Here is a 27,128-nt window from a genome sequence, read left to right as displayed (position 1 = left end):
GATGGCCCGGGCGCTGGGGATGGCTCCTTGGCCACTGCCCCAGGCGCTAGAGTGGCTCTGGTCGCAACAGAGCCACGCCCTGGAGGGGCAGAGCGTCGCCCCCTGGTGGGCGTGCCGGGTGGATCCTGGGTCGGGCACATGCGGGAGTCTGTCTGACTGTCTCTCCCTGTTTCCAGCTTCAGAAAAATACAAAAAAAGAAAGTGCATTTTTTTTTTGTTTTTTGTTTTACAGAGACAGTCAGAGAGGGATAGACAGGGACAGACAGACAGGAACAGAGAGAGACGAAAAGCATCAATCATCAGTTTTTCGTCGTGACACTCCAGTTGTTCATTGATCACCCCTTCACATGTGCCTTGACAGTGGGCCTTCAGTAGACCGAGTAACCCCTTGCTCAAGCCAGCAACCCTGGGTCCAAGCTGGTGAGCTCTGCTCAAACCAGATGAGCCTGCGCTCAAGCTGACAACCTCCAGGTCTCCAACCTGGGTCCTCCACATTCCAGTCAGACGCTTCATCCACTGCGCCACCACCCGGTCAGGCAAGAAAGTGCATTTTTCACAATCAAGTTTTTTTGTTTTTTTTTTACAGAGACAGAGAGAGAGTCAGAGAGAGGAATAGACAGGGACAGACAGACAGGAACGAAGAGATGAGAAGTATCAATCATTAGTTTTTCGTTGCGCATTGCAACACCTTAATTGTTCATTGATTGCCTTCTCATACGTGCCTTAACCGCGGGCCTTCAGCAGACCGAGTAACCCCTTGCTCGAGCCAGTGACCTTGGGCTCAAACTGGTGACCTCAGGGTCTCGAACCTGGGTCTTCCACATCCCAGTCTGACGCTCTATCCACTGCGCCACCGCCCGATCAGACTACAATCAAGTTTTTGTGGTTTCGCCTGACCAGGCTGTGGTGCAGTGAGCATCGAACTGGGACACGGAGGACCTGAGTTCGAGACCCCGAGGTCACCAGCTTGAGCGCAGGCTCATTGGGTTTGAGTAAGGCTCACCAACTTGAGCCCAAGGTCACTGGCTCGAGCAAGGGGTTACTCGGTCTGCTGTAGCCCCCAGGTCAAGGCACATATGAGAAATCAATCAATGAACAACTAAGAAACTGCAACGAAGAATTGATGTTTCTCATCTCTCTCTCTTCCTGTCTGTCTGTCCCTCTCTCTGACTCTGTCTCTGACACACACACAAAAAAGTTTTTGTGGTTTCATTTTAAGAAAGAAAGTGCAGTTTTAGTTTTGTTTAAAGTAAAGAAAATGCAGTTTTAGTTTATATTTAGTGTTAAGAAAGTGCATGTTGGTCAAATAAGTTTGTAAATATGATGTATGTTTGCTCGCTTACAATGTGTATTGGGTGTGGGGACAGGCTGTAAGCAGGCAGGATCCTTACAGCCTAAGGCTTAGTTTTAAGACTAAGGTTTTCCCCACACCCTTGATTATTGCATGACAGGGGATGGTGTACTCTTATGAGGACTCCCATTATGCCTCAGATAAGTGACTTTATATCAAAGACTTCCTTGTTTGTATACTGGATTAAAGGTTTTGATTTCTACACTATAAAATGGGGCAGAGGAGCCCATGCTGGAGGAGAGCAGAGAAAGGCCATATAGGGGAGAGGAGAAGCAGCCAAGATGGTGGAGTGCTGAAGGAGAAGCCAGTTTGTGCAGAAAGAAGGAGATGGGGAACAGAGGCTAATAAGGCTGGTGAGCTAGAAACTTTTGATTCTAGGAAACTCGGATAAGTCAGTGTCTTTGGGAGCACTGAATGGAAAGGGAAGTGTTTTCCCACTGTGTGTATTTCTTGCCTACGGGTGCAAGCTAGGATTAAAGCTAACAGCCCTCCAGTTCTTGGCTTCATTGTTTCATTGCCATCTGTCTAAATCAAATGCGAATCTGTACGGCCCAGGTGGCTCTGATGGTGGCTGTGGCTACTGGCTTTACAGTACAGTGTTAGTCTACGTGCCTACAGTGCCTGCATCCCTTCCTCCTTCCCTCCTCCTCCGCCATTCATCTCCATTAGCTGCACTCCTGTGTCTCCAAGGTAAGAACACAGTACTATATAAACTTATTTCTTTTATTTCATATATTTAGGATGGTTTGGGGATGTTTCACAGGGTTGAAACGGATTAAATCTATTTCAGTTATTTAAGAAGGGAGAAATTTGTTTGATATACCAGTGACTAATTTACGAGCTCGGTTACAGAACGAAATAAACTCGTATCTCAAGGCACCACTGCTTTGGTTGGAGATTTCCATTTTAAAAAAATATTTTAGTTTTAGATAAAGCTCCACATTTTATCTTATTTACTATTTTTTAAAAATTCCTTTTAGAGAGAGGAAGTGTGAGAGTGACAGAGAGACTGGAACATCGATCTGCTCCTGTATGTGCCCTGACCAGGGATCGAACCGGCAACCTCTGTGCTTCAGGATGTTGCTCTAACCAACTGAGCTCTCCAGCCAGGGCGAGATTTCAATTTCTAACTTTCCATAAATGGACAGAATCACGAGACAGAAAATGGACAAGGATGTAGCACTTGAATAACACTAAAAATCAGGTAGGACTAACAGACACCTACAGGATATGCCACCTAATAATAGCAGATACAAATTCTCACATTCTCACTTTAATGTGAAACATTCTCCAGAATACACTATTTACTAAGACATAAAACAAGCCTCAGTAGATTTCAGAGACTGAAATTATAAAAGGTATATTCTCTGACTACAAAGAAATTATATAGAAACCAACAGAAAGAAAGTTGGGAAACTCACAAGTTTACAGACTTTAATTAAAACATTCCTAAATGACCTGACTAGGTGATGGCACAGTAGAAAGAGTATCAACCTGGGACACTGAGGTCCCAGGCTCGAAACCCTGAGGTCACTGGCTTTGCTGGAGCCCCCCAGTCAAGGCACATACGAGAAAGCATTCAATGAACTAAGTGACACAACAACAATTTGATGCTTTCCATCTCTCTCCCTTCCCGTCTGTCTTTCTCTCATTAAAAAGACAAAACAGGCCTGACCTGTGATGGCGCAGTGGATAAAGCGTCGACCTGGAAATGCTGAGGTCGCCGGTTCGAAACCCTGGGTTTGCCTGGTCAAGGCACATATAGGAGTTGATGCTTCCAGCTCCTCCCCCCCTTCTCTCTCTCTGTCTCTCCTCTCTCTCTCTCTCTCTCTCTCTCTGTCTCTCCCTCTCCTCTCTAAAATGAATAAATTAAAAAAAAAAAAAAAAAAAGACAAAACATCCTGACCAGGTGGTGATGCAGTGGATAGAGCATCGGACTGGGATGTGGAAGACCCAAGTTTGAAACCCCAAGGTCGCCAGCTTGAGTGCGAGCTCATCTGGTTTGAGCAAAGCTCACCAGCTTGAGCCCAAGGTCACTGGCTTGAGTAAGGGATCTCTCGCTCTGCTGAAGCCGCCCCCCCCCCCCCCCCATCAAGGCACATATGAGAAAACAATCAATAAACTAAGGTGCTGCAACAAAAAATTGATGCTTCTCATCTCTCTCCCTTCCTGTCTGTCCCTATCTGTCCCCCTCTCCGTCTTTCTCTGTCTCTGTCACACACACAAAAAAAAGAAAAAAGACAAAACAAAACAAAAACTCCTAAATAACCACAAAGAAAATTACAGAGCAATGAAATGAATGAGGGTGGTGGAGGTGGATGTAAATCCAACCTTTCAATCATGTTTTTTTTCTTTTTGGTGACCAGGCCCCATCCTGAAGCTATCTAGGGGCCCCCACCTACTAGTTACCATTAGCACACTCTCATCACTGCAGACATTCCAAGGGTTTTAGAAGCTGTGTGCCAGGAACTGGAAACAAAGTCAAAATGACCTATGCCAGGGAGCCAGAGAGCCAGACAGAGAGGAAGGGAGAGAGATCAGAAGCATCAACTTGTAGTTGCGTCACTTTAGTTCACTGAATGCTTCTCATACGTACCCTGACTAGGTGGTTCCAGCCAAGCCAGTGACCCCTTGCTCAAGCCAGCAACGTCGGGGTTTTGAACCTGGGAGCTCAGCATCCCAGGGTCCATGCTCTATCCATTGTGCCACCACTAGTAAGCCAAGATCTCAAACCTCTGATCATAAATATTTACTGCGCTGGTCAAGGTGGGTAACTATACCCCAAGCATATAACTTTTTAGTAAAGGCTTATCTTTGGCCCTGGCCAGTGGCTCAGTGGAAAGAGCGCTAACTGGGTTCAATTCCGTCAGGGCACACAGATGTGACCATCTGCTTCTCTCCTCTTCCCACTCCCTTCTCTTCCTCTTCCCCTCCTGCGGCCAGCACAATTGGTTCGACTGTGGCCCTGGGTGCTGAGGATAACTCAGTTGGTCTGAGTACATCATCCTTAGGTGCTAAAATAGCTTGGTATTCGAACATTGGCCCTGGACAGGGCTGCTGGGTGGATCACAGTCAGGGTGTATGCAAGAATCAGCCTCACCATCTCCCTGCCTCTCACCTTTAAAAAAAAAAAGGCTTATCTGGATTATCTTTGCAACAAGCAAGCCTTGTGCATTGTTTCCGTGCATCTTGGTTAACACACACTAGAAATGCCTCTTTTAAGACCTCTCATCAGAGTACGTAATCTTAACTATGTTGTTATCCCATCCTTGCCTTGCTTTTGTCCACCTTCACATAATCTTCTTTACCTCCTGCTTAATTTCAAATGCATAAAAGAAACTGCAAAACTGTTATATTCTGGGGCATTTGAGATCTGGTGTCCTGGCATGGGTCGCCAGTTTTTGCTCAAATAAACTCTTAGTAAAAAAAAAAAAATCTCAAGGCAATATTCTAACTTTACACCTAAAGAAACAGGAACCAGCCTGACCAGGCGGTGGCGTAGCGGATAGAGCGTCGAACTGGGATGCAGAGGACCCAGGCTCGAGACCCCGAGGTTGCCAGCTTGAGCGCGGGCTCATCTGGCTTAAGCAAAAAGCTCACCAGATTGGATCCAAGGTCGCTAGCTCGAGCAAGGTGTTACTCAGTCTGCTGAAGGCACATATGAGAAAGCAATCAACGAACAACTAAGGTGTCGCAAGGAAAAACTGATGACTGATGCTTCTCATCTCTCTCCTTTCCTGTCTATCCCTCTCTCTGACTCTTTCTCTATCCTTGTAAAAAATTAATTAATTAATTAAAAAAAAGAAAAAAAGAAACAGGAAACAGCAACAGCCTGACCAGGCAGTGGCACAGTGGATATAGCGTCAGACTGGGAAATGGAGGACCCAGGATCAAAACCCAGAGGATGTCAGCTAGAGCAAGGGTTCATCAGCTTGAGCGCAGGCTCACCAGCTTGAGCACGGGGTTGCTGGCTTGGGCATGTGATCACTGACATGACCCTATGGTCGCTGCCTTGAGCCTAAGGTTGGTGGCTTGGGCATGGGGCCACTCACTCTGCTGTAGCCCCCCAGTCAAGGCACACATGAGAAAGTAATCACTGAACAACTAAGGTGCCGCAACAAAGAATTGATGCTTCTCATCTCTGTCCCTTCCTGTCTGTCTGCCCGTATCTGTCCCTCTCTCTGACTCTCTCTCTGTCTCTGGCACTACAAAAAGGAATGAAAACAGAAGACATTGCTAACTAACAACTTACAAAAACAGAAAGGATTTGCCTGACTTGTGGTGGTGCAATGAACATAGCGTCAACCTGGAATGTTGAGGTTCCAGTTCGAAACCCTGGGCTTGCGGGGTCAAAGCACATAGGGGGTGAGCTATGAACAACTAAAGTGAAGCAACTATGAGTTGATACTTCTCGTTCGTCCCGCCCTCTGTAAAATCAATCAATAAAATCTCTCTCTGTCTTTTTTCTTTAATCTGACCTGTGGTTGTATAGTGGATGAGCGCTGACTTGGGATGCTGACCAAGAACCCAGGTTTGAAACCCCGAGGTGACTGACTTGAGCATGGGATCATAGACATGATCACTTGGTCACAAGCTTGAGCAAGGGGTTACTGGCTTGGCTGGAGGCCCCTGGTCAAGGTATATATGAGAAACAATCAATGAACAACTAAAGTGCTGCAACTATGAGGTGATGCTTCTCTCTCTTCATTCCTGTCAGTCTCTCTTGCTTGCTAAAAAAAAAGATTTGAGGACATACTATGAGCAACTGTGTGCCTACAAATATGATAACTTAGATAAAATGGACCAGCTACCAAAACTGACACAAGAAGAAATAGAAAATATGAATAGACTTAAAAGGAAAAATATAGGCCCAGGTGGTCTCATTGGTGGATATTAACAATGAAATAAAATGAACACTAATCCTTTACAAACTCCTCCAAAAAACAGAAGAGAAGGAAACATTTCCCATCCACTGAAGCCAAAACCAAAATTACCCTCAGCCCTAGCCAGGTAGAGCTCAGTTGGTTTAACTGTTGTCCCAACATGCCAATCTCCAGTCAGGGTACATACAAGAAACAACCAATAAGCCTTGGCCGGGTGGTTCAGTGGATCAAGTGCTGACCTGATCCACCAGATGTCATGGGTTCAACCTCAGTCAGGACACAGATGAGAAACAATCAATGAGTGCACAGCTAAATAGAAAAATGAAGTGAAACAAATTTTTTTTTAAATTTTTTACAGAGACAGGGAGTGAGTCAGAGAGAGGGATAGACAGGGACAGACAGACAGGAACAGAGAGAGATGAGAAGCATCAATCATTAGTTTTTCATTGAGTGCTGCCAACACCTTAGTTGTTCATTGATTGCTTTCTCATATGTGCCTTGACCGTGGGCCTTCAGCAGACTGAGTGACCCGTTGCTCGAGCCAGTGACCTTGGGTTCAAGCTGGTGGGATTTTGCTCAAACCAGATGAGCCCGCGCTCAAGCTGGCGACCTCGGGGTCTCGAACCTGGGTCCTCTGCATCCCAGTTCGACGCTCTATCCACTGCGCCACTGCCTGGTCAGGCTGAAGTGAAACAAATTGATGCTTCTCTCTCTACCTTCTTTTCCTTCTCCCAGCTCTCTCCTTTTCTCCTTTTCTCTCAAGTCAATAGAAAAGTTAAAAAAAAAAAAGAAAGAAAAAAACCAAGGTACTTGGAAAAAACAACCAATGACAGTATGAATATGTTGAACAAGTTGTTATTTCTCTCTCTTTCTCTGTCTCTCTTTCTTCCTTACACTGTGAAAAAACAAAAAAGTGGCCTGACCAGGCAGAGGCACAGTGGAAAGAGCGTCAGACTGGGATGCGGAGGACCCAGGTTTGAAACCCTGAGGTCTCAGGCTTGAGTGCGGGCTCCTCTGGTTTGAGCAAAGCTCACCAGCTTGAGCCCAAGGTCGCTGGCTTGAGCAAGGGGTTACTCGGTCTGCTGTAGCCCCCCGGATCAAGGCACATATGAGAAAGCAATCAATGAACAACTAAGGTGCTGCAACGAAGAATTGATTCTTCTCATCTCTCTCCCTTCTGTCTGTCCCTATCTGTTCCTCTCTCTGCCTGTCTCTGTCACACAAACAAAATAAATAAACAACAAAGTGCTCTCCCTCCTGGGAGCATGCCCACATCTTTCCTTTTCCCCTCTTTCCCCTCTCCCCCAGATGCATTATCTTTATCCTTCTCTCTCCTAAGCTCCAAGGGCCCCTTCATTTGCCTCTGTAACCTGCCTCTTAAAGCCCATTTCTTCTACCTCTGTGACTTTCTAAAAAATCTTTCTCTTATAAAAAAAAAAATTTACCCTCATATACAATACAAAAACATTACAAGAGAAAAGAGAACTACATCACTGAAAGACTAGACTGTTAGGGACCATTTCTATTGTTTGTTACTAGAGAAGTTTCTCTGAATGTGTAGAGCACTGGAGAACACAGGAGGGGATACAGCATTCTCAAAAAAAAAAAAAAAAAAAAAAAAAAAAAAAAAGAAGGAAAGGAAGGAGGGAGGGAGGGAAGGAGGAAAAATACACCATTGATAACTAATGAATACAGATACAAAAATACTAGCAAAACTGCCCTGGCCAGCTAGCTCTGTTGGTTAAAGCATTGTCCCAATAGGCAGAGGTTGGCAGTTGGATTCCCCCGTCAGGGCGCATACAGAAACAGACTGATGTTTCTATTTCTCTCTCTCCCTTCTTCTCTCTAAAATCAACTTAAAAACGCCTGGCCTGCCTGACCAGGCCATGGTGCAGTGGATAGAGCATCAGACTGGGATGAGGAGGACCCAGGTTCGAGACCCCGAGGTCACCAGCTTGAGTGTGAGGCTCATCTGGTTTGAGCAAAAGCTCACCAGCTTGGACCAAAGGTTGCTGGCTCGAGCAAGGGGTCACTCAGTCTGCTGAAGGCCCATGGTCAAAGCACATATGAGAAAGCAATCAATGAACAACTAAGGTGTCACAATGCGCAACGAAAAACTAATGATTGATGCTTCTCATCTCTCTCTGTTCCTGTTTGTCTGTCCCTGCCTATCCCTCTCTCTGACTCTTTCTCTGTAAAAAAAAACAAACCAAAAAACAAACCAAAAAACGCCGGTGGCACAGTGGATAAAGCGTCAACGTGGAATGCTAAGGTTGCCAGTTCAAAACTTTGAACCCTGGGCTTGCCTGGTTAAAGTACATATGAGAGCTGATGCTTCCTGTTCTTCCTCCCCTTCTCTCTCCCTTCTCTTTCTCTCTCTCTCCTCTCTAAAATGAATAAAATCTTAAAAAATGAAAAAAATCAAACAAAAAAAACCTTAACAAACCACATCCAAAATATATTAAAAGGACTATAAATTATGATAGCATGGGATTTATCTCACTAACGCAAGGGGTGAACATATGAAAACCAAATCCAAAAATACACCATGTCAATACAGCACAGGACAAAAATCACCTAATAATTTCCATATACACCTGACCTGTGGTGGCACAGTGCATAAAGCGTCAACCTGCAATGCTGAGGTCGCAGTTTCGAAACCCTGGCTTTCCTAGTCAATGCAAGTATGGAAGCAACTACTATGAGTTGATGCTTCCTGTTTCTCCTCTCTCTCTCCCCTCTCTATTTAAAATTCAGTAAATTAAAAAAAAGTTTTTTCCTTTTTTTTTCTTTTTTCTTTTTCTGAAGCTGGAAACGGGGAGAGACAGTCAGACTCCCTCATGCGCCCGACCAGGATCCACCCGGCACGCCCACCAGGGGCTACGCTCTGCCCACCAGGGGGCGATGCTCTGCCCCTCCGGGGCGTCGCTCTGCCGCGACCAGAGCCACTCTAGAACCTGGGGCAGAGGCCAAGGAGCCATCCTCAGCACCCAGGCCATCTCTGCTCCAATGGAGCCTCGGCTGCGAGAGGGGAAGAGAGAGACAGAGAGGAAGGGGGGGGGGGTGGAGAAGCAAATGGGCACCTCTCCTATATGCCCTGGCCGGGAATCAAACCCGAGTCCCCCGCACGTCAGGCCAACGCTCTACCGCTGAGCCAACCGGCCAGGGCCTTTTTTCTTTTTATTAAGTGAAAGGCAGGAGGCAGAGAAACAGAGACAGATTCCCACATGTGCCCTGACCGGAATCCATAAAGCAAGCCCCCTACAGGGCAATGCTCTGCCCATCTGGAGCCACTGCTCTGTTGCCTGGCAACTGAGCTATTTCAGCACCTGAGGAGAGGCCATGGAGCCTTCCTCAGCACCTGGGACCAAATTGCTCGAACCATTTGAGACATGGCTGCAGGAGGGGAGGAGAGAAAAAGAAAGAGAGAGAGAGAGAGAGAGAGAGAGAGAGAAGAAGAAGAAGAAGGAGGAGGAGGAGGAGAAGGAGGAGGAGGAGGAAGGGAGGGAGGGAGGGAGGGAGGGAGGGGTGGAAAAGCAGATGGTCACTTCTCTTGTATGTCCTGACCAGGAATTGAACCTAGGATTTCCACATGCTGGGCCAATGCTCTAACACTGAGCCAACCAGCCAGGGCCAAAAATTTCTTAAAAAAAAAAAAATTCCTGGCTCTGGCCGGTTGGCTCAGTGGTAGAGTGTCGGCCTGGTGTGCAGGAGTCCCGGGTTCGATTCCCAGCCAGGGCTCACAGGAGAAGTGCCCATCAGCTTCTCCACCCCTCCCCCTCTCCTTCCTCTCTGTCTCTCTCTTCCCCTCCCGCAGCCAAGGCTACATTGGAGCAAAGATGGCCGGGGCGCTGGGGATGGCTCTGTGGCCTCTGCCTCAGGCGCTAGAGTGGCTCTGGTCACAGCAGAGCGACGCCCCAGGTGGGCAGAGCATCGCCCCCTGGTGGGCATCCCGGGTGGATCCCGGTCGGGCGCATGTGGGAGTCTGTCTGACTGCCTCCCTGTTTCTAGCTTCAGAAAAATACAAAAAAAAAAAAAAAAAAAAGAAAAAAAAAATTCCCACCTGACCAGGTGGTGGCACAGTGGATAGAGCGTCCGATTGGGATGCGGAAGACCCGGGTTCGAGACCCTGAGGTCACCAGCTTAAGCGAGGGCTCATCTGGTCTGAGCAAAAGCTCAGCAGCTTGAGCCCAAGGTCGCTGGCTCAAGCAAGAGGTTACTCGGTCTGCTGAAGGCCCGCGGTCAAGGCACATATGAGAAAGCAATCAATGAACAATTAAGGTGTTGAAACGCACAAGGAAAAACTAATGATTGATGCTTCTCATCTCTCCGTTCCTGTCTGTCTGTCCCTTTCTATCCCTCTCTCTGACTCTCTGTCTCTGATAAAAAAAAAATTCCCATATACATAGGGGAGCATTAGACATATTCTAATGACTTTTCATGACAAATGCATTCAACAAACTAGGAAGGAAAAAAATCCCTTTTCACTTAAAAAGGGCACCTGCAAAACCTACAGCTAACATACTTACTAGTGAAAGACTGACTGCTTCTCCTATAAGATTTGGAATGAGACAAAGATGTCTATACTTACTAACTCTATTCAATAAAGTACTGGAGGGTCCTGTCTGGGTAGTTCAGTTGGTTAGAACATTGTCCCAATACAGCAAAGTAGTGGGTTAAATCTCTGATCAAGGCTTGTACAAGAATCACCCAGTGGCCTGACCAGGCGGTGGTGCAGTGGATAGAGTGTCGGACTGGGATGCGGAAGACCCAGGTTTGACACCCCGAGGTCACCAGCTTGAGCACGGGGTCACTCAGTCTGCTGTAGCCTCCTGGTCAAGACATATGAGAAAGCAAGCAATGAACAACTAAGGAGCTTCAATGAAGAATTGATGTTTCTCATCTCTCTCCCTTCCTGTCTGTATGTCCCTATCTGTCCCTCTCTCTGTTTCTCTCTGTCTGTTACACACACACACACACAAAAGAATTAACCAATGAATGCATAAAAAGGTGGAACAAGAAATCAATAATCTCTCTAAAATCAATAAATAAGTATGATTAAAATAAATAAAGTACGTACTTAAAGTTTCAGTTAGGCAAAGGAAAAAGTAATATTTGTAGGTGACATCATATTATATATATGGAAATACACCGAACAAACTATTGTAACTAATAAATAAGTTTAGCAAGTTTGGGAGGGTAGAAGAGAGTAAAGGGGGGGATAAACATTGATGTAAGGAGACTTGATTTGACGTGATTGAACACAATAAAATATAAAGATGATCAATTATAGACTTGTACACCTGAAACCTGTATGATTTTATTAATCAATGACACTCCAACTCCAATTAGTTCAATCAAAATGAATTATATCCCTGGCCAGTTAGCTCAGTTGGTTAGATCGTTGTCCAGAAACACCAAAGTTATGGGTTTAACCCCTGGTCAGGGCACATATGGGAAGCGACAAATGAATGCACAACTAAGTGGAACAACAAATGAATGCTTCTCTCTTTCCCTTCCTCTCTCTGTCTCTCTAAATGTCAATCAGTTAAGTTTTGTTGTTGTTGTTGTTTGTATTTTTCTGAAGTGAGAAGCAGGGAGGCAGAGACAGACTCCCGCATGTGCCTGACGGATTCACCCGGTACGCCCACCAGGGGGTGATGCTCTGCTCATCTGGGGCGTTGCTCCATTGTAACCAGAGCCATTCTAACGCCTGAGGCGGAGGCCATGGAGCCATACTCAGCACCCAAGCCAACTTTTGCTCCAATGGAGCCTTGGCTGTGGGAGGGGAAAAGAGAGAGAGAAAGGAGAGGGGGAAGGGAGGAGAAGCAGATGGGTGCTTCTCTTATGTGCCGTGACTGGGAATCAAACCCAGGACTTCTACATGTCGGGCCGATGCTCTACTGCTGAGCCAACCAGCCAGGGCCAATCAATAAATTTTTTAAAAATTACAAAAATGGCTATTTCTATACACTAGCAATGAACAATCCAAAATAAAATTAAGAAAACAATTTCACTTAAAATAGCATTTGAAGAATAAAATCCTTAAGAATAAATTTAGGCCCTGGCCAGTTGGGTCAGTGGATAGAGCATTGGCCCATGTGCAGCTGTCCCAGGTTCGTTCCCAGATCAGGGCACACAGGAGAAACAACCATTTGCTTCTCCATCCCCCTTTCCTGCTCTCTCTCTTCTGCTCCAGCAGCCATGGCCGGATTGGTTCAAGTAACTTGGTCCTGGGTGCTGCAGATGGCTTGATCGAGCCTCCAGGCTCAGGCAGTAAATGTGGCTTGGTTGCTTAGTAACAGAGCAGTATCCCCAATGGGCAAAGCATTGCCAGGTAGAGGGCTTGCGGGGTGGATCCTGTTCCGGGCACATGCGGGAGTCTGTCTCTGCCTTTCCACCTCCCACTTAATAATAAAAAAAACCCCACATAATAAGATGACAATACTCCCCAATTGATTTGAATTCATGGCTCAAGCCTGGCCCAAGGACGGCCCTATAAAATCTCCTTTGGAGGAAAAAGGCAAAATGTAGAGCTCAGAGGGGCCATAGCTGGATGGAATTTGTCAGAAAAACTGTATACATCTGAACCCCAGGCTACTGCCCAAAAGGCCATTGGGGCAACGGGTACTGAGGCTTCCAAAAGGGCTGCTCAGAGAGAGGTGGGGAGGAGCACAGCCCAGTTCCCATCCTCAGCACCAACCCTAAGGAAACCTGGGCAGGAAGCAACCTCCACAGAGAGGCTTTAGTATGAACAGAGAAGTTCCCAGTGGGGAAAAGACAAGAGGTGGTTTGTTTGCTGGGGGAGCGTGAGGGGACTTACCCAGTGAGACAGTGAGTGCAAAGTTCTCCAGCATCACATGATGGTACAGGCTCCTCTGGGTGGAAGTAAGGATACTCCACTCCTCCCGGGAGAAGTACACAGCCACATCCTCAAAGGTCACCAGGCCCTGTCATATGAGATGGATTTAATTGAGCCTTAGGGTCAACAGTGTGCAGAAATCCAAACAAAATGTAGACAGTGGGACACATCTAGCCCCTTGACCTATGGCTCAGAGTCCGACCACATCTTTCTCTTTGAATCCCAATCCGCCTACTCATCCTCTCACCCCTCCCTCTTCCTAAGACCCCTACCTCAGAAGATGACCAAGGCCCCCCAGTACCACTGGTGCCTCTCTCTTCAGATTACTACTGGGCCCTGGCCGGTTGGCTCAGCGTCCACCTGGTGTGTGGAATTCCTGGGTTTGATTCTTGGCCAGGGCACACAGGAGAAGCACCCATCTACTTCTCCAGTCTTTCCCCTCTCCTTTCTTTCTGTCTTTTCCCTTCCTGCAGCCAAGGCTCCACTGGAGCAAAGTTGGCCTGGGCACTGAGGATGGCTCCATGGCCTCTGCCTCAGACGCTAAGAAGAGCTTGGTTTCTGAGCAACAGAGCATTGCCCCAGATGGGCAGAGCATCGCCCCCTGGTGGGCATGCCCGGTGGATCCCGGTCAGACGCATGCAGGAGTCTCTCTACCTCCTCGCTTCTCACTTCAGGGGGGGAAAAAAAAAAGGTATTACTACTGGATTCTGTATCCAGCACACAGCCACAGGCTCGTGACCACACAGATGCCACCTGTGTACTGGGCTAGGAACACAGTGAGCCCATTCCCCGAGTCCAGGGGTCACTTCTCTCAGGCCTCATCCTTCTCTCTCAGGAACACAGCCCAGCACCATCTCACTCGTCCGCCCCAGTGGCAGGCCATGAATGGACCCCCCACCTCGCCAGTTCTGCACGTGGTATCTCCTGAGTGACAGCACACCTGACTGACGGTCTCGCCGCCCGCAACTCCGCACTCTTTCCCGCCTTTGGCTCAGGGGTACCTCCTCTCCGCAGCCTGGCTCCCTCCGGGGCTCACGTGGAACCGGATTCCCCCTTCCACTCACCTGCGCCTGCGCGGCCATCCGGAACCTGAGGGCTAAGCCGGGGCCAACGGCAGGAGTGAAGGCGCGACCAAGGGCTCTTGCCCCTTCTACGCCGCCACCGGAGCTCGAAGGAAGCCGTCCGACTCGTCGGGGCAGCATTCGCCAGGCGCGGATACCAACACACCGCCGCCGACACACTGAGTACCGACAGGGTAACGCCGAAAGTATCGCCGGAAGTCCCTCCCGCTCCTGTTGCCGCACTTTCCTCGATTGGGCGCCGGCCTCAAGCGCTCACTTCATTTCCCAGCGCCTCTCGCGCGGGCGCTTGCTCGTTGCCACAGCGACAGAGGGAGTGCTCTCCCAGCTTCGGGTGTGTGTGTGGGGGGGGGGGGGGGGGGAGATACCCGCGAACTACATTTCCCATAATGCCTTCGCAGTATATTTATAACTATGCAAAAGATGATGCTGTAAGGGAGGGACGTTGCTAGGAGAGCCGCGCCGGGAAGGGAAGAGAATTCGTGCTGTTTCTTCGGACTCACACGGAACGGAGGGACAGGGTTGCTGAGCGACCCACGGCGGGAGGTGTTTTGCAGAAAACTCTCTGGCCAGCCTCAGTTTCCCCATCCGCCATCTAGACACTGCCGCTCCCTTTGGGGACAATGGAAGAAGAGCTGGGGGGAGGACCCAGGAAAGGTTTGCTGAATTGGCGGGGGAGGCCGTGTGGCCAAAATAATGGCTCCTCTGCTTAGTCCTGTGGACATCACCTGCCATGTGAGGTGTCTCCTTGTGCTTGAGGTGCCCCCAGGGCACCCCTGGCACCCAGCAGGCGCTCAATCAGTACATGTGAATTCACGATTTCTTTGTGCAAGTAGTGTTTATTGATCCCCATTTTACAGAAAAGAAAACCCAAGTCAAGCGCATTCAGGCCTCTCGGGCATCATGCCAGTCTCTGAGGGTGACCTGCTTCCTGGGTGTTTACAGGCAAGGGAGGAAGAACAAGCCTGGAACAGGGAGGGGGAGGGGTGGTCCAGCAGGGTTGGAGTTGTCAGAGGAGGAGTGGCTGGGAAGACGCAGCTCCAGGTGGCCACAGAGGCTGAAAGGTAGGGATGGGGGGTGAGTCTCCCATGATCTTAGCCTGGGGGTGGTTTGGGGCAGCCCCTTTGTTCATGGGTAGTGGGCGGGCAGGCATGGAGGTAGTAATCATTAGACGGATGTTCAGCGGTCCCTGGGCTCTGTCATCAGCCTCAGTTCACAGGAGGAGTGACTGAGACCTCAGGCTTCCGGATGGGAAGGTGGAGAAGCCAAGCTTCCTTGTCACCCCCAGGTGGAAAGTGGTTCGCCCAGGGAGGGAGGCCTCAGACCAGTTCACTACTGGCAGCCACCAACTCACAGTCCCAGGTCACCCTGACTCAATGCCAGCTGTCATTTCCCCTGAGTGTCCTTGAAGATAGAGCTCTTAGGTCTCTTCCTCCAGGCAGCCTTCCTTGAACATCCTCAGGAGGAGTATCATCTCTCCCTCTTCTGTGAACTGCCAATCAAGGGACCCTTTCTGGTCCCCCTGGTTGGGCCCATCCCTGCAGGTCTCCTTACCCCTACCCCACTCTCCTCTCTGGGGTACAGGAGGGAAGCAATTAAGAGAGAACTATCTGAGTGCTTGACCAGGCAGTGGCACAGTAGATAGAGTGTTGGCCTGGGACGCTGAGGACCCAGGTTCAAAACCACGAGGTTGCTGGCTTGAGCACAGGCTCATCAGCTAGAGCACAGCATCCCCAGCTGAGCAAGGGATCATAGACATGACTCCATGGTCACCGGCTTAAGCTCAAAATTGCTGACTTGAGCAAGGGGTCTGGTTCAGCTGGAGCCCCCAGTCAAGACACAGATGAGAAAGCAATCAATGAACAACCAAGGTGCTACAACTATGAATTGATGCTTCTCATCTCTCTCCCCCTTCCTGTTTGTCCCTCTCTCACTAAAAAAAAAAGAAAGAAAAAGAAAAAAAGTGGGAGCTATCTGAGACCCTATATAAACTGAATAAATATCCAAATCCTAATCCCTGGAACCTGATTCCTATAGCTTGCATGGCAAGATGGGCTTGCAGATGTGATAAAATTAAGGATGTTCAGTGGGGGATACTATCCTGGGATATCTAGGGAGGTTCAATGTCATTGCAGTGTCCTTATAAACAAAAGAGGAAGGCAGGAGGGTCATAGATCTGAAAATGCTACATTGCTGCTTTGAAAATGGAGGAAGCCAAGAAATGCACCTTAGAAGCCGGGGATGCTGAAGATCTACCTGCGGAACTGTGAGATAGTGTGCATTGTTCTAAGGAACTGAGTTGGTGAAATATGTTGCAGCAGCGAGAGCAAACTACAGATCACCAACCGTGCTCCTTCCTGATCGGGTCCCCTCCCTGCGGGGCTGGGTTGTGAGTGACATTGGCACACAGGTATGGGATAAGAACTGGTTCAGGAAGGCACTCCCTCAGATGCCCTGCTCTCCCCGCTCTGGCTGACAACTGTGGAAGCAGCAGCCTGCATCAGAAGGAGCTCCTCTGACTGCCCAGGTCAGGGTGGCTGGCAGCATGGTGAGCCTAGGGTGTCCACAGGCATTCCCGGGCTGCCCTGTGGTCACCTGCAATGCTGTCAATCCCCGGAAAACTGATTGACACTCACCGTATGCCAAGCGCTGAGCACCCACATGTAAACTAAACAAACAGGAACCTGCAGCCTCATAGGAGTCTCATTGGAAAATGCTGGAAGCCCACCCACAACCCATAGCACCTCAACCTGGACTAAGCAAAGCAGGATATGAACTCCAAGGCCTGGGAGGGACAGGACAGATGACTCATGTTGAGTTTATCCCAAGGGTGTCTGCCATCTACTCTGCTGTAGCTGAGCCAGGAAGGCTTCTGAGAGAGCCCAAAAGCTTCCCTCCCTGTAGGTGGCTGTCCACAGGGAGAGCTGGGCCTCCGCTGGGGGCCCATCAAGGATGCCAGGAAAGGCTGATGGAGCCCCAACAGAGTAGGTGCAATAACTAGCCTCCAGAAATGAATGAATGGAGATAGGGGCTCCAGTGGCCAGGGAGGTCCAGGAGCAACCGCCCTAAGTCAAGTGACACTGTCAGAGCCAGAGGACAACCTTGGCCTACTTGAGCCTGGGTGACACGGTGGCCCCACAGCAGCACATCAGGAGGATTCCAGAAGCCAGGACCCATAAGGGAAGTCAAAGCCTCCAAAGCAACTTGGTACTCAGCACCCAGGTGGGAGCTAGTCTTTGAGGCTCAGGCCCTATCTGTCCCTCCCCAGCCCTGGTCCTCACCAGGGGTACAGGGTGGCCACTGAGGACCAGCATGGAGACAGCTGGGTCCCACCTGGCCCAGTTTCAGGCAGCAGAGAAGAAAACAAATGACACCACCTGGGCGGGGTCAGCCCTGCACTGAATGGCCCAGTCAGGGGGTGTTTCCAGGGAACAGCAGCAGCAACAGCTTTGCCCTCCAAGTATGGGGGCCACCCACCCCTGCAGGGACCTTCAGAACCTTCAACCCCTGCTCCCATAAGGATACCCCATCCAGGCCTCTGGTGACAACTAGGGGTGCACTCAGTGGGACCCTTGTGAGGATCAGAGCTGGGTCGCCCTCAGCAGGCTCCTTGCAGAGGTCAGTCCGGGAGGCTCCCCAGCTAGACTCCCACAAGGAATGATGATCGGGGGACTCCCACCGCACCCTGATGGAGACCGGGTTTAGAAGCTTCTCCTAGAAGGGTCTTTACAAAGATGGGGTCACGACACCCTCAGCTGGAGGCTGGCAGGGATTAGGGTCCCAGGTGTTCCCAGGGGTTGCTTCTTTTTTTAAAATATGTATTTTTAAAATATGTATTTCTTGATTTTAGAGAGGAAGGGAGAGAGCAGGAGAAAGAGCGACAGGAATATTGATCTGTTCCTGTATGTGCCCTGACCCGGGATGGAACTGGCAACCTCTCCTCTACAGGAGGACGCTCCATCCAACAGAGATACCCAGCCAGGGACCGAGGGTTGCTTCTTGAGAGGGTCCCTGTCCAGTGGTGATGATCTCACCAGTCCTCCCTCTGGAGAAATGCCAGGCACCTCGCTAAGCCTCATGGGATAGTGGTGAATGATTCTGGCAGGGCCACCAAGATGACACCAAGGTCCCCAGGACTGGAGACTGGATCTGCAGCAGAGACACGTTTAATGTGGCCCCCATACCTTTCTCCTGCCCCGTAGGCCCGTGGCCCAGCCGGGGTCATCCTCTGTCTCCCACTCACGGTCCGACGGGCTATCCAGCGTGCCCTCCGCCTCCGCTGAGTCTCCGGGGTTCCCTGGGGACTCCAGCGTGTCTTCTGCAGCCCCTGGGAGGGCAGCGTCCAGGTCACGGCCTGTGGGGCCTGACGTCCAGGCGGGTGTCCAGGGTGCCCCGGGCGTGGGCCGCGGCGGGAACCAGGAGAAGCCGGGCGCAGGGGCGAGCGCCACCAGCTGGGGCCGGGCTGGGCCGGAAGAGGCGGCGTGCGGGATGAGGAAGAAGATGTAGACGCCAGAGACCACCAGCCCGGCGGCCACGAGCACGGCCAGCGCCACGGCCGCGTTGAAGGCCCAGGTGGGGCTGTCTAGTGTCAGGCGGCGCGACAGCGGGCGGCCAAGGCGCAGCGGCGGCGGAGGCGCGGGGCGGGTCTTGCGCGTCCCAGGCGCGGGAGGCGGGCGCAGGTAGAGCAAGCCGCGGCGCCGGTCGAAGCGCACGGAGCCTTGGCGCGCGGGCACGTCGCGCGCGTCACGGGGAAGGAGGCCGGGCTGTGTGGGCAGCGCGGGCAGCCCCCCGCGGAGGGCCAGGCGTGTGGGCGCGCGGCACACCGGGCAGGCCACCGCGTCGCCGCCGCCAGCCGTGGCCAGCGACAGGCGCGCCAGGCACTCGAGGCAGAAGATGTGGCCACAGTCCAGGCGCTTGGGCAGCTTGAACACTCCGTCGAAGGACGACACGCAGATGAGGCATTCCACGGGGGACGCAGGACGTAGGATGGGACCTGAGCTCGGGCTGCTGTCGTCCCCATCCTCCTCGTCCTCATCCTCCCCCCTTCCCGGAGACTGGGGCGCAGAGAGCGAGCTCGGGGTGCTGGGTCCTGAGCCCTGAGGTGCCCGCGGGCGGCGGAGCCAGGGCGGCCGAGGGCAGGGCATCCGGATGGGACCTGTGGGGAGAGGCGTCGAAAGGCTGGGGGATCTGGACGCTGCACAGGACTCCCCCAACCTGGAGCTGGGCCCAGCAGCAGAGATGGTATGGGGGACAGAAGACACTTGGGATAGGGGCAGAGAAAATTGAGGTAGAATCAGGACTTGGGAGGCAGGTAGATGGGGGCTCTGAAGAGGAGTGGTAGCAGGGAGGGACCCAGGATGGACCAGAAGTGAACCTAAGGCAAACAGCAGATAGAGTTAGAGACTTGGGAGGTCCCAGAGATGATGGCTGATTAGACCTGAGTGGCTCCAGAGAAGACTCTAGACAGGCATGTGGAGGAGCAGATGGGACTCCTGGGAGAGCTCAGCCAACAGACCCCGCAGGAGTACAGAAATTCCGGTAATTGCACACAGGACACCTGAACCTCAGACAGGTGCCCAGCAGCACAGAGAAAGGCTGGAAAGCCCAAAACAGGGGTCAAAGGTTCCCCACCAATGATACACCCCAAATGTCCGTAAGACCCTTCCTACCTGCTGGAGCCTCCTCCTTCTGACTGACAAGTCCCTGACAGTTCTGACCCCAATCTATGACCTACCTGCAGAGGGACAGGCTGCCCCTCCCTGTGGGACGGAGCCTGAGGTGGAGCCACGCCCCCAGGTCCCAACCAGACTTGTTGGACTGCTTGCCAAGCCCACAAGAACATAGCCGGATGTGAGGGGGCGCAGGTGATGGCACAGGTTGTCACCAGGCACCTCCTTAGGGACCCTCCGCCTCAAGGCACTGGAGAAGTGACCCTGGGGTAGCAGCAGCTTTTCAGATCACTCAGGGCTGGGCTGCAGCCAGACCACACAAGGTGGCCAGGAAAACAGCTTAGGGATCCTGGGGGTACAACCTGGCCAGAGCGGGACTTCTGGAGTCTTTGCAGTGGGAGGCAGAAAGACTACTTGGTGGACTGGACAGGGTTGGCCTCTGATAGACAGCAAAGGGACTAGAAGTGGTCAGGGCCGACAACCCGGTTTGGCTTCCTCTCCAAGTCACTTCCAGGTTAAAAGGCCTCTCAGGATGGTGGACTGCCATCCAGGCCTCATGGGCACCCACCTAAACCTTACCCAGGCCGGGCGAGGACAAGGCCTCCCCTCTTAATTCCAGCCAGCTGTTAACTCTGAGTCAGTGGTGCTTCCCTGGGGAATCCAGGCCCCCAAAGACCAAAGACGTGCCAGGGCCCTGGCCAGTAGCCCATGGACACAGCTTCGGCCCAGTATATGGATGTCCCGGGTTCAATTCCCATTCAGAGCACATAAGAAAAGCAACCATCTACTTCTATTCCCCCCTCTCTCCCTCATGCAGACAGAGGCTCTATTGGTTTCAGCATGGCCCCAGGCGCTGAGGAAGACTTGGTTGTGCCAGGTTCAAGACTGTCAGCCTCATGAGCTAAAAAAAAAATGTATTTTAATTTATTCCAGTGTCTGCACCAGACAGGGGTTGTTGGGTAGATCCCGCTCAGGGTGCATGCAGGAGTCGGTCTCACTATCTCTCCTCCTCTCATCTAAAATAAAGACATGACAGGAATGTGGTCAGCTTCTCAGGATTTGGGTCTGTCCTGCCCCAACTCCAAGAGAACCCCCAAGCACAGAGAATGGCACAGGTAGGTGGTGCTGCCCAAAGGGCAAACAGGTTTATTGGGGCTGCAGACAGTGATCAACGGTTGGACTTGGCCACACGCTCCAGCTCGTCTTTCTTCTTGATCGCATAGGAGTTGGAGGAGCCCTGCAAGGAGGCACATGGTTAGCTCTGGATATGGGGAGACCATCGCACCCCCCCACACCTCGAGCCTCCCAGTGTTCTCACCCACCTTGGCAGCGTTGATGAGCTCATCCGCCAGGCACTCAGCAATGGTCTTAATGTTCCGGAAAGCAGCCTCGCGGGCCCCTGTGCACAGCAGCCAGATGGCCTAGGGAGCATGGGAGTCTGCTAAGCCTGGGCCAGGGGGTGCCCCAAACCAGGAAAAGGACACAGTCCAATTGGGCCCCCAACAAATGCTACCACATTGCCACTCAATGGCCCACTGACAGGAGACAGTGGGATTCCACAGTGCGGCCCAGGTGGAATGCAGCTGGATCAGGGATCGGTCTGATGGCCACAAAAATAAGTGTAGATACAAGGGTTGACGTTGGGCCCCCAATTACAGGAGACTGGAGTCCTCCCAAGACAGAGAAATCCAATATAGTGTGTGCTATTGGCCTAGACCCTTGATTGAAAATGAACAGCTATAAAGGGTGTGCTGGGGACCGCTATATAAATGGGACACTGAGGAAACACTAGATACTTGATTGCTCTTAAAATTCTTCGGGGGTGAACTTCATGTTCTCAAAGACACCCACTGAGCATTGGGGAGATGGTTAGAATGTCTACAATTGATTCTCAAATAATCTGAGAAACACACACAGTAAAAACAGATACCAGAATCAAATGGCACCTCAGCCCAATGGGGCCCCAAAAGGTCCAGAGCTGAGATCTGCCCTGCCCTGCATAGGGTAAGGAATCCAGGAAGGCTTCCTGGAGGAAATGACACTCCAGGTAAAACATGCAGACTGAGACAAACCTTCCCACTTGCCAGACTCTGCCCCATGAGGACTCCACCAACGTCTGATTGGCTGTCCCTGCCCAGCTACGTGTGCCAAAAGCCCCAGGCCCACCTGATTCACACGGCGCAGAGGGGACACATCCACAGCTTGTCTCCTCACGGTTCCGGCTCGCCCAATTCGAGTTGAGTCCTCCCGGGGACCGCTGTTGATGATGGCATTCACCAGGACCTGCAGAGGGTTCTAGGACAGAGGTGGGTGGGGGTCAATGAGTCTGAGGTCTTGGCCAGTAGCCTTCTTTGGTCTCCTCACCACTAACACCTAGAGGACCCCACTGTGCGCACCATAGGGTGGCTGTTGGCTTCAAGGTTGGCTAAGGGCATTCTTTGCCCAACTGGCCTCAGGCCCTACCTCGCCAGTGAGCAGGTGGATGATCTCGAAGGCGTGCTTGACGATGCGCACAGTCATGAGCTTCTTGCCGTTGTTGCGGCCATGCATCATCATGGAGTTGGTGAGGCGCTCCACAATGGGGCACTGGGCCTTGCGGAAGCGCTTGGCCGCATAGCGCCCTGCACTGTGGGGCAGATACTTGGCATACTTCTCCTTCACTGCGATGTAATCCTGGGGCAGCAGGGAGAGGGGACCGTGGTTAGGAGCAGGATAGAACGGAGGCCCCAACCACCCACTCAGGGAACCCCTCCTACTGTGGGGTCTCAGGATGTGAACTCCTAGCTACCCTGAAAACATAAAACGTAAACAGGTGCCTTTATAATGGAAGGAAGTAAGGTGGAAAACTAGGAAGAATGTTACAAAACTACCCAATTTTGTTTTAATAGTGTTCTTCAAACCCACTATGGATGTTTCAGATTAGTTAATTCTTGGTAAGGCGGGAGGTGCTACAGAATGTTTAGGAGCAATTAGTTCTGACACCCAAACCATTATTTTAAAAGAATCACACAAAAATCCTTCCTATACATACGTACATTTCCCTAGAAAACACCAAAATGTTGGGGGACAAGGCTGTGACCAGGAACTGTGTGTGTATTTGAAGGACCCTCAATAGTCCCACTATGAAATGTGCCCAAGGCCATTTAACGTTTCACCTGTAAGGATATGTACAATGTTTTTCTAAAAATACAAGCAGTGACGGGGAAAGGACGCAGGATGCTGATGCTGATACTGGCACGATGGGTATAGACGCTGGAGGGAGCCACCTGCCCAAACAGGCAGGTGACATGGCGAGTGTCCACCCTAGGGGTCCACTGTGCAGGAAAACCTGCAAACGTGAGCTGTGACATCACGGGTGTGGTTGAACTGTCCTGGCTCAGGGTAGAGACCTGCACAGCTTCCAAGACAGAGGGAGAACTCGACCCACAATCAATGACTTTTGCTTCCCTGGACCCACAAGAGTATCAGGAAAAATAAAAAACAAAGCCTGGACACAAGCACATATATGACAGAGACCACATGTGACCCAGAGACAAAAACATTTAAAGTTTGTGGACTTGCCAAATAACCCGTGAATGAAAACCATCTGCAAGACATTTGGCGTGAAAGACAGGGCCAAGTTCTCCCACAATATTTAGTTAAAAAAAAAAAGCTTCAATTCCTTTTAAAATAATAATAATAAACATAACCCAACCTGAATTTTCCTCATCTTTGTACAAATACAGTCACAAAATATTTGTTTTATGATGGACCCACCAAAGTGCTAATGAGGCCAAGCGTACAACAATACGCAAGTAAGATAAATTTGGGAGGCCTCCCATTTTCTTATTTCAGAAACCTATTACAAAGCCAGAGCAATGCAGATAGTGTGTCAGGTGTGAAGACAGATACACAGCCCAACAGAACAGAATCCAGAAATAAGTATCTATGCTCAACTGATTTTCAACACAGGTGCCAAGACATAATCTCTTTAACACTGCCTGAATACATACATATAGCGCATGAGAAAATTAAATTACAAACATCCTGTGGCCTAAATGTGCTAAATAAAATGCAACAAAATTAAAAACAAACACCAGATAGTGCCAGAAACAAGGGAATTCCTACATACAAAAGAGTGATGTTAAACTCTTGGACTTTAAAATGGTCACAGTGACAGCCCTGACTGGGTGGCTCAGTAGATAAGGAGTCATCATGGTGTACTGAGGTCACAGGTTTGATCCCCAGTCAGGGTACGTAGGAGAAGCAAACAAGTACAAAACTAAACAGAACAACTAAGTGAAACGAGTGGATGTTTCTCTCTTTTAAATCAATGGGGAAATTAAAATGGTCACAAAGGTGAATTTTTTCTTATGTGTATTTTACTATAAAACACACCACAAAAATAACAGTTCATAGGATGTAATGCTCCTTCTGAGGAACAAACCTTCTTGTCAGAAAGTGTAGCAATCTCTGTACAGGACACAGGATAAAAAAGATAAGGTGGGTCCAGGGAATCCGTTTCATCTGAAGGGGAGGGAGCATTCATTTGTTAGTCCACTTCGTTGTGCATTCACTGGTGGCTTCCCATATTGTGCCCTGACTAGGGGATGGAACGGCAACCTTGGAATTTCAGGACCACGCTCTAAGCGACTGAGCTAACCAGCCCAGGGCATCACGTCTTCCACTCTCAACTTAGCAGGCAAGCGACAAGTTTCAAGTGACCCTTCCGAAAAGAATCCACATGTGCCCCTACCCACCCCGCTGCAGGGCACAACCGCCATGCCCTCACCCACTAACCTGCAAGGAAATGTCATTGATTTGCACATCATCCGTGCTCCACTTCCCGAAGAGCTTGATGTCGGGGGTCTCTGCTACTGCAGGGGCAGCCGGGTCCCAGTCAGTCATCCTAGAGACAGAAATCGTCAGAACCCAGGGGCACCCCATACCGACAACAGACAGAACCTGCCCACATCCTCCTGTGCATTCGGAAGTTCTTCGGAACCCAGGCAGACCGTGCCGTTCTGGCTCGACCTTGCTGAGACCTACAAAAACAGCTCAGGTGTCAGCAAGACACCTGAGTCCATCCATCGGCCTCCCACCCTCAGGATCCCTGGCGTCCACAACTCCTGCAGGGACCACAGCTAGACCAAGTGATGCCAAACCGCGGACGTCGCATCTGCTGGAATTCAAATTCCCAACCATCCCGGGAGGAGAGTCATCCAACTGCTCAGAACGCTGCTCCCTATTAGCAAAACGGAAATGTTTATCTGCCAACAAGGATCCCTGTGCGAATTCTGCGCCTCATCGGGCAAAACCTGCGGTTTGGGTCCGGCAGTCACGCGCGTGCACCGACCCAAGCGCACCATGCATTTCAGAACGAGAAGTTTCTGCAAAAAGGCCAAGCCCGCAATCAGGGGCCCTGCTGTACGCCAAGCTACAGAGGCGGTGGGGTTCCAACAACGCTCCCCAAGCCTAACTCCCTATTCCGCCACGTGTTTTCCGGAAAGAAAGATGAAGGACCCATCAGGGAACACCCGGGACTCGGGACCCACCCACGGCTTCCCGGGAGACTCTGGACCAGACATTAGAGCCCAGACCTCGCGGCGGCCTCACCTAAGCGCGGAGCCGGGGAGTCTCTGTCGCTCGGCGTGGAACAGGCGCCGCAGTGACACACACAGGAAGAGGCCGCAGGCCCCCGGCCGAGGCTTTTAACGAGAACGAAAACTTCCGGGTCAGAGGAGGCGACCCCCGCACTAACCCCCCCCCAATATCCTTATGAACCAATCCGAAGCAAGAATGTCAAGACGTTCTCCGCATTGCCCGGGAAACGTACATCCAGGACACATGCGCACTTCCAGATGCGTTCCCAATAGAAGGCCTGGCGGAAGTCTGACGTCCAGTACGTGCCCAACTTTGTGGGCTCTAGCACAGGCGCAGAACCAGAAGTCTCGGTGAGGTCAGCGCCGCCATGTCTAATGAGGGCAGTAGTCTCTCTGGCGTTCGCTGCAGTGTTGGCAGGTGATTTCTTGTCTTACCTGCCGCAGGATTGGGGCGGGGCTAGCCAGTTCGGCGCCCTCTCATTCCTCGCCGCGGTGATGGCCCCTTTATCGGCAGGTGCGTGCTGCAGGCTCGGGTAGCGGAGTGGGTCCCATGGTCCCGACTGCCTTCCTCTGGTCGCGGCTCCCCGGTCCCACCTTCCCCCACACACTCTCGAACTCGGGGAGGGGATATTTTTCGGCTTTGACCCTTACCTTCACCCCAGTCCGGTGTCTCCCCGGCCCCCCCCCCCCCCCCGTTGTCTCTCCTGGACGCCCGTTATTACGATGAGTTGCGATTAAGGATCTCGATTATCCTAGATTATCCTAGACCTAGATAATTTCTGGTGTAATCTCACTGTATTGTGTGTGTGTGTGTGTGTGTGTGTGCGTGCGTGAGTGACAGAGAGTCAGAGACAGAGAGGAATCAGTTCTTCCTTGCAGCACCTTAGCTGTTCATTGATTGAATTCTCATATGTGCCTTGACGAGGGGCTACAGCAGAGCGAGTGACTCCTTGCTCAAACCAGCGACCTTGGGCTCAAGCTGGTGAGCTTTGCTCAGTCCAACGCTCTATCCACTGGGCCACCGCCTGGTCAGGCATCCCAGTGTCTTTGTATGAGGAGAGACAGGAGGCTAAAGTTCAAGGAGAGGTGATGACAGGCACAGAGTGAACAGTTTGACAAGGTGGATAACAGCTGTGAGGCAAGGAAAGGAGGTGGCTTGTAGACAGATGCTGGTGAAGGCAGGTCCTGCCTTCAGAAGCAAGTGACATGCCTGACCAGGCGGTGGCGCAGTGGATAGTGTCAGACTGGGATATGGAGGACCCAGGTTCGAGACCTGGAGGTCGCCAGCTTGAGCACGGGCTCATCTGGTTTGAGCAAAAAGCTCACCAGCTTAGACCGAAGGTCGCTGGCTTGAGCAAGGGGTTACTCGGTCTGCTGAAGGCCCGTGGTCAAGGCACATATGAGACAGCAGTCAATGAACAACTGAGGTGTCACAAACTATAGAAATGACCCCTGAAAGTATAGTCTTAAACTAATGTGTCACAATGGCAACGAAAGACTGATGATTGATGCTTCTCATCTCTCTCTGTTACTGTCTGTCTGTCCCTATCTATCCCTCTCTCTCTTTCTGTGTCCCTGTAAAAAAAAAAAAAAAAAGGCAGCAGCAAGTGACACTGCCAAAACCCCATCTCCACAACTGAGTTAATAAACTTGCATTGCTGTAAGCTACTAAGTTTGGGGTCATTTGTTACAGCAGCAATAG

General features: G+C 50.8%; 4 protein-coding genes across 5 annotated transcripts in view; 1 reads left to right on the top strand and 3 right to left on the bottom strand.

Moving 5' to 3' along the window:
• The window catches only part of ZNF584 (zinc finger protein 584), a 30,215-nt gene extending 15,776 nt beyond the window's left edge, over positions 1-14,439 (bottom strand). The window contains exons 1-2 of one of the 2 annotated variants that reach the window (XM_066374703.1): positions 14,161-14,439; positions 13,058-13,184 (exon numbers count right to left, since the gene is read on the bottom strand). In XM_066374703.1, the coding sequence (XP_066230800.1) occupies positions 13,058-13,184; positions 14,161-14,298 (265 nt within the window). In that variant the 5' untranslated portion in view covers positions 14,299-14,439. The other variant, XM_066374704.1, reaches the window with a different exon arrangement.
• The window catches only part of ZNF329 (zinc finger protein 329), a 323,877-nt gene that overhangs the window by 107,057 nt on the left and 189,692 nt on the right, over positions 1-27,128 (top strand). The gene's annotated exons all lie outside the window — the stretch shown is intronic.
• Positions 15,007-20,815, bottom strand: RNF225 (ring finger protein 225). The gene is made up of 2 exons (XM_066374713.1): positions 18,360-20,815; positions 15,007-15,232 (listed from the first exon to the last, which is right to left on the bottom strand). The coding sequence occupies exons 1-2, from the start codon at positions 19,317-19,319 to the stop codon at positions 15,185-15,187; spliced, it is 1,008 nt and encodes a 335-aa protein (XP_066230810.1). The 5' UTR covers positions 19,320-20,815; the 3' UTR covers positions 15,007-15,184.
• On the bottom strand, positions 20,963-25,576 carry RPS5 (ribosomal protein S5). The gene is made up of 6 exons (XM_066374721.1): positions 25,440-25,576; positions 24,624-24,732; positions 22,308-22,517; positions 22,011-22,139; positions 21,167-21,265; positions 20,963-21,081 (listed from the first exon to the last, which is right to left on the bottom strand). Exons 2-6 carry the CDS (start codon positions 24,729-24,731, stop codon positions 21,013-21,015), a joined length of 615 nt encoding a protein of 204 aa, XP_066230818.1. The 5' UTR covers position 24,732; positions 25,440-25,576; the 3' UTR covers positions 20,963-21,012.

Source organism: Saccopteryx leptura, chromosome 3, assembly GCF_036850995.1.
Source record: "Saccopteryx leptura isolate mSacLep1 chromosome 3, mSacLep1_pri_phased_curated, whole genome shotgun sequence".
In the NCBI taxonomy this organism is placed as follows: Eukaryota; Metazoa; Chordata; class Mammalia; order Chiroptera; family Emballonuridae; genus Saccopteryx; species Saccopteryx leptura.
Note: the sequence above shows the minus strand (reverse complement) of the source record. Positions and strands in the feature narration are given on the sequence as shown.

What these genes read in the sequence shown, in the direction of transcription:
- RNF225 (XM_066374713.1), bottom strand. Translation starts at nt 19,319, where the DNA reads ATGCCCTGCCCTCGGCCGCCCTGGCTCCGCCGCCCGCGGGCACCTCAG. An exon ending in GCCTACGGGGCAGGAGAAAG is followed by an intron (nt 15,233 to 18,359) that starts GTATGGGGGCCA and finishes CCTACCTTTCAG; the next exon opens with CCTCTGTGGCCACCTGGAGC.
- RPS5 (XM_066374721.1), bottom strand. Translation starts at nt 24,731, where the DNA reads ATGACTGACTGGGACCCGGCTGCCCCTGCAGTAGCAGAGACCCCCGAC. An exon ending in TCAATGACATTTCCTTGCAG is followed by an intron (nt 22,518 to 24,623) that starts GTTAGTGGGTGA and finishes CTGCTGCCCCAG; the next exon opens with GATTACATCGCAGTGAAGGA. An exon ending in TCCACCTGCTCACTGGCGAG is followed by an intron (nt 22,140 to 22,307) that starts GTAGGGCCTGAG and finishes CCTCTGTCCTAG; the next exon opens with AACCCTCTGCAGGTCCTGGT.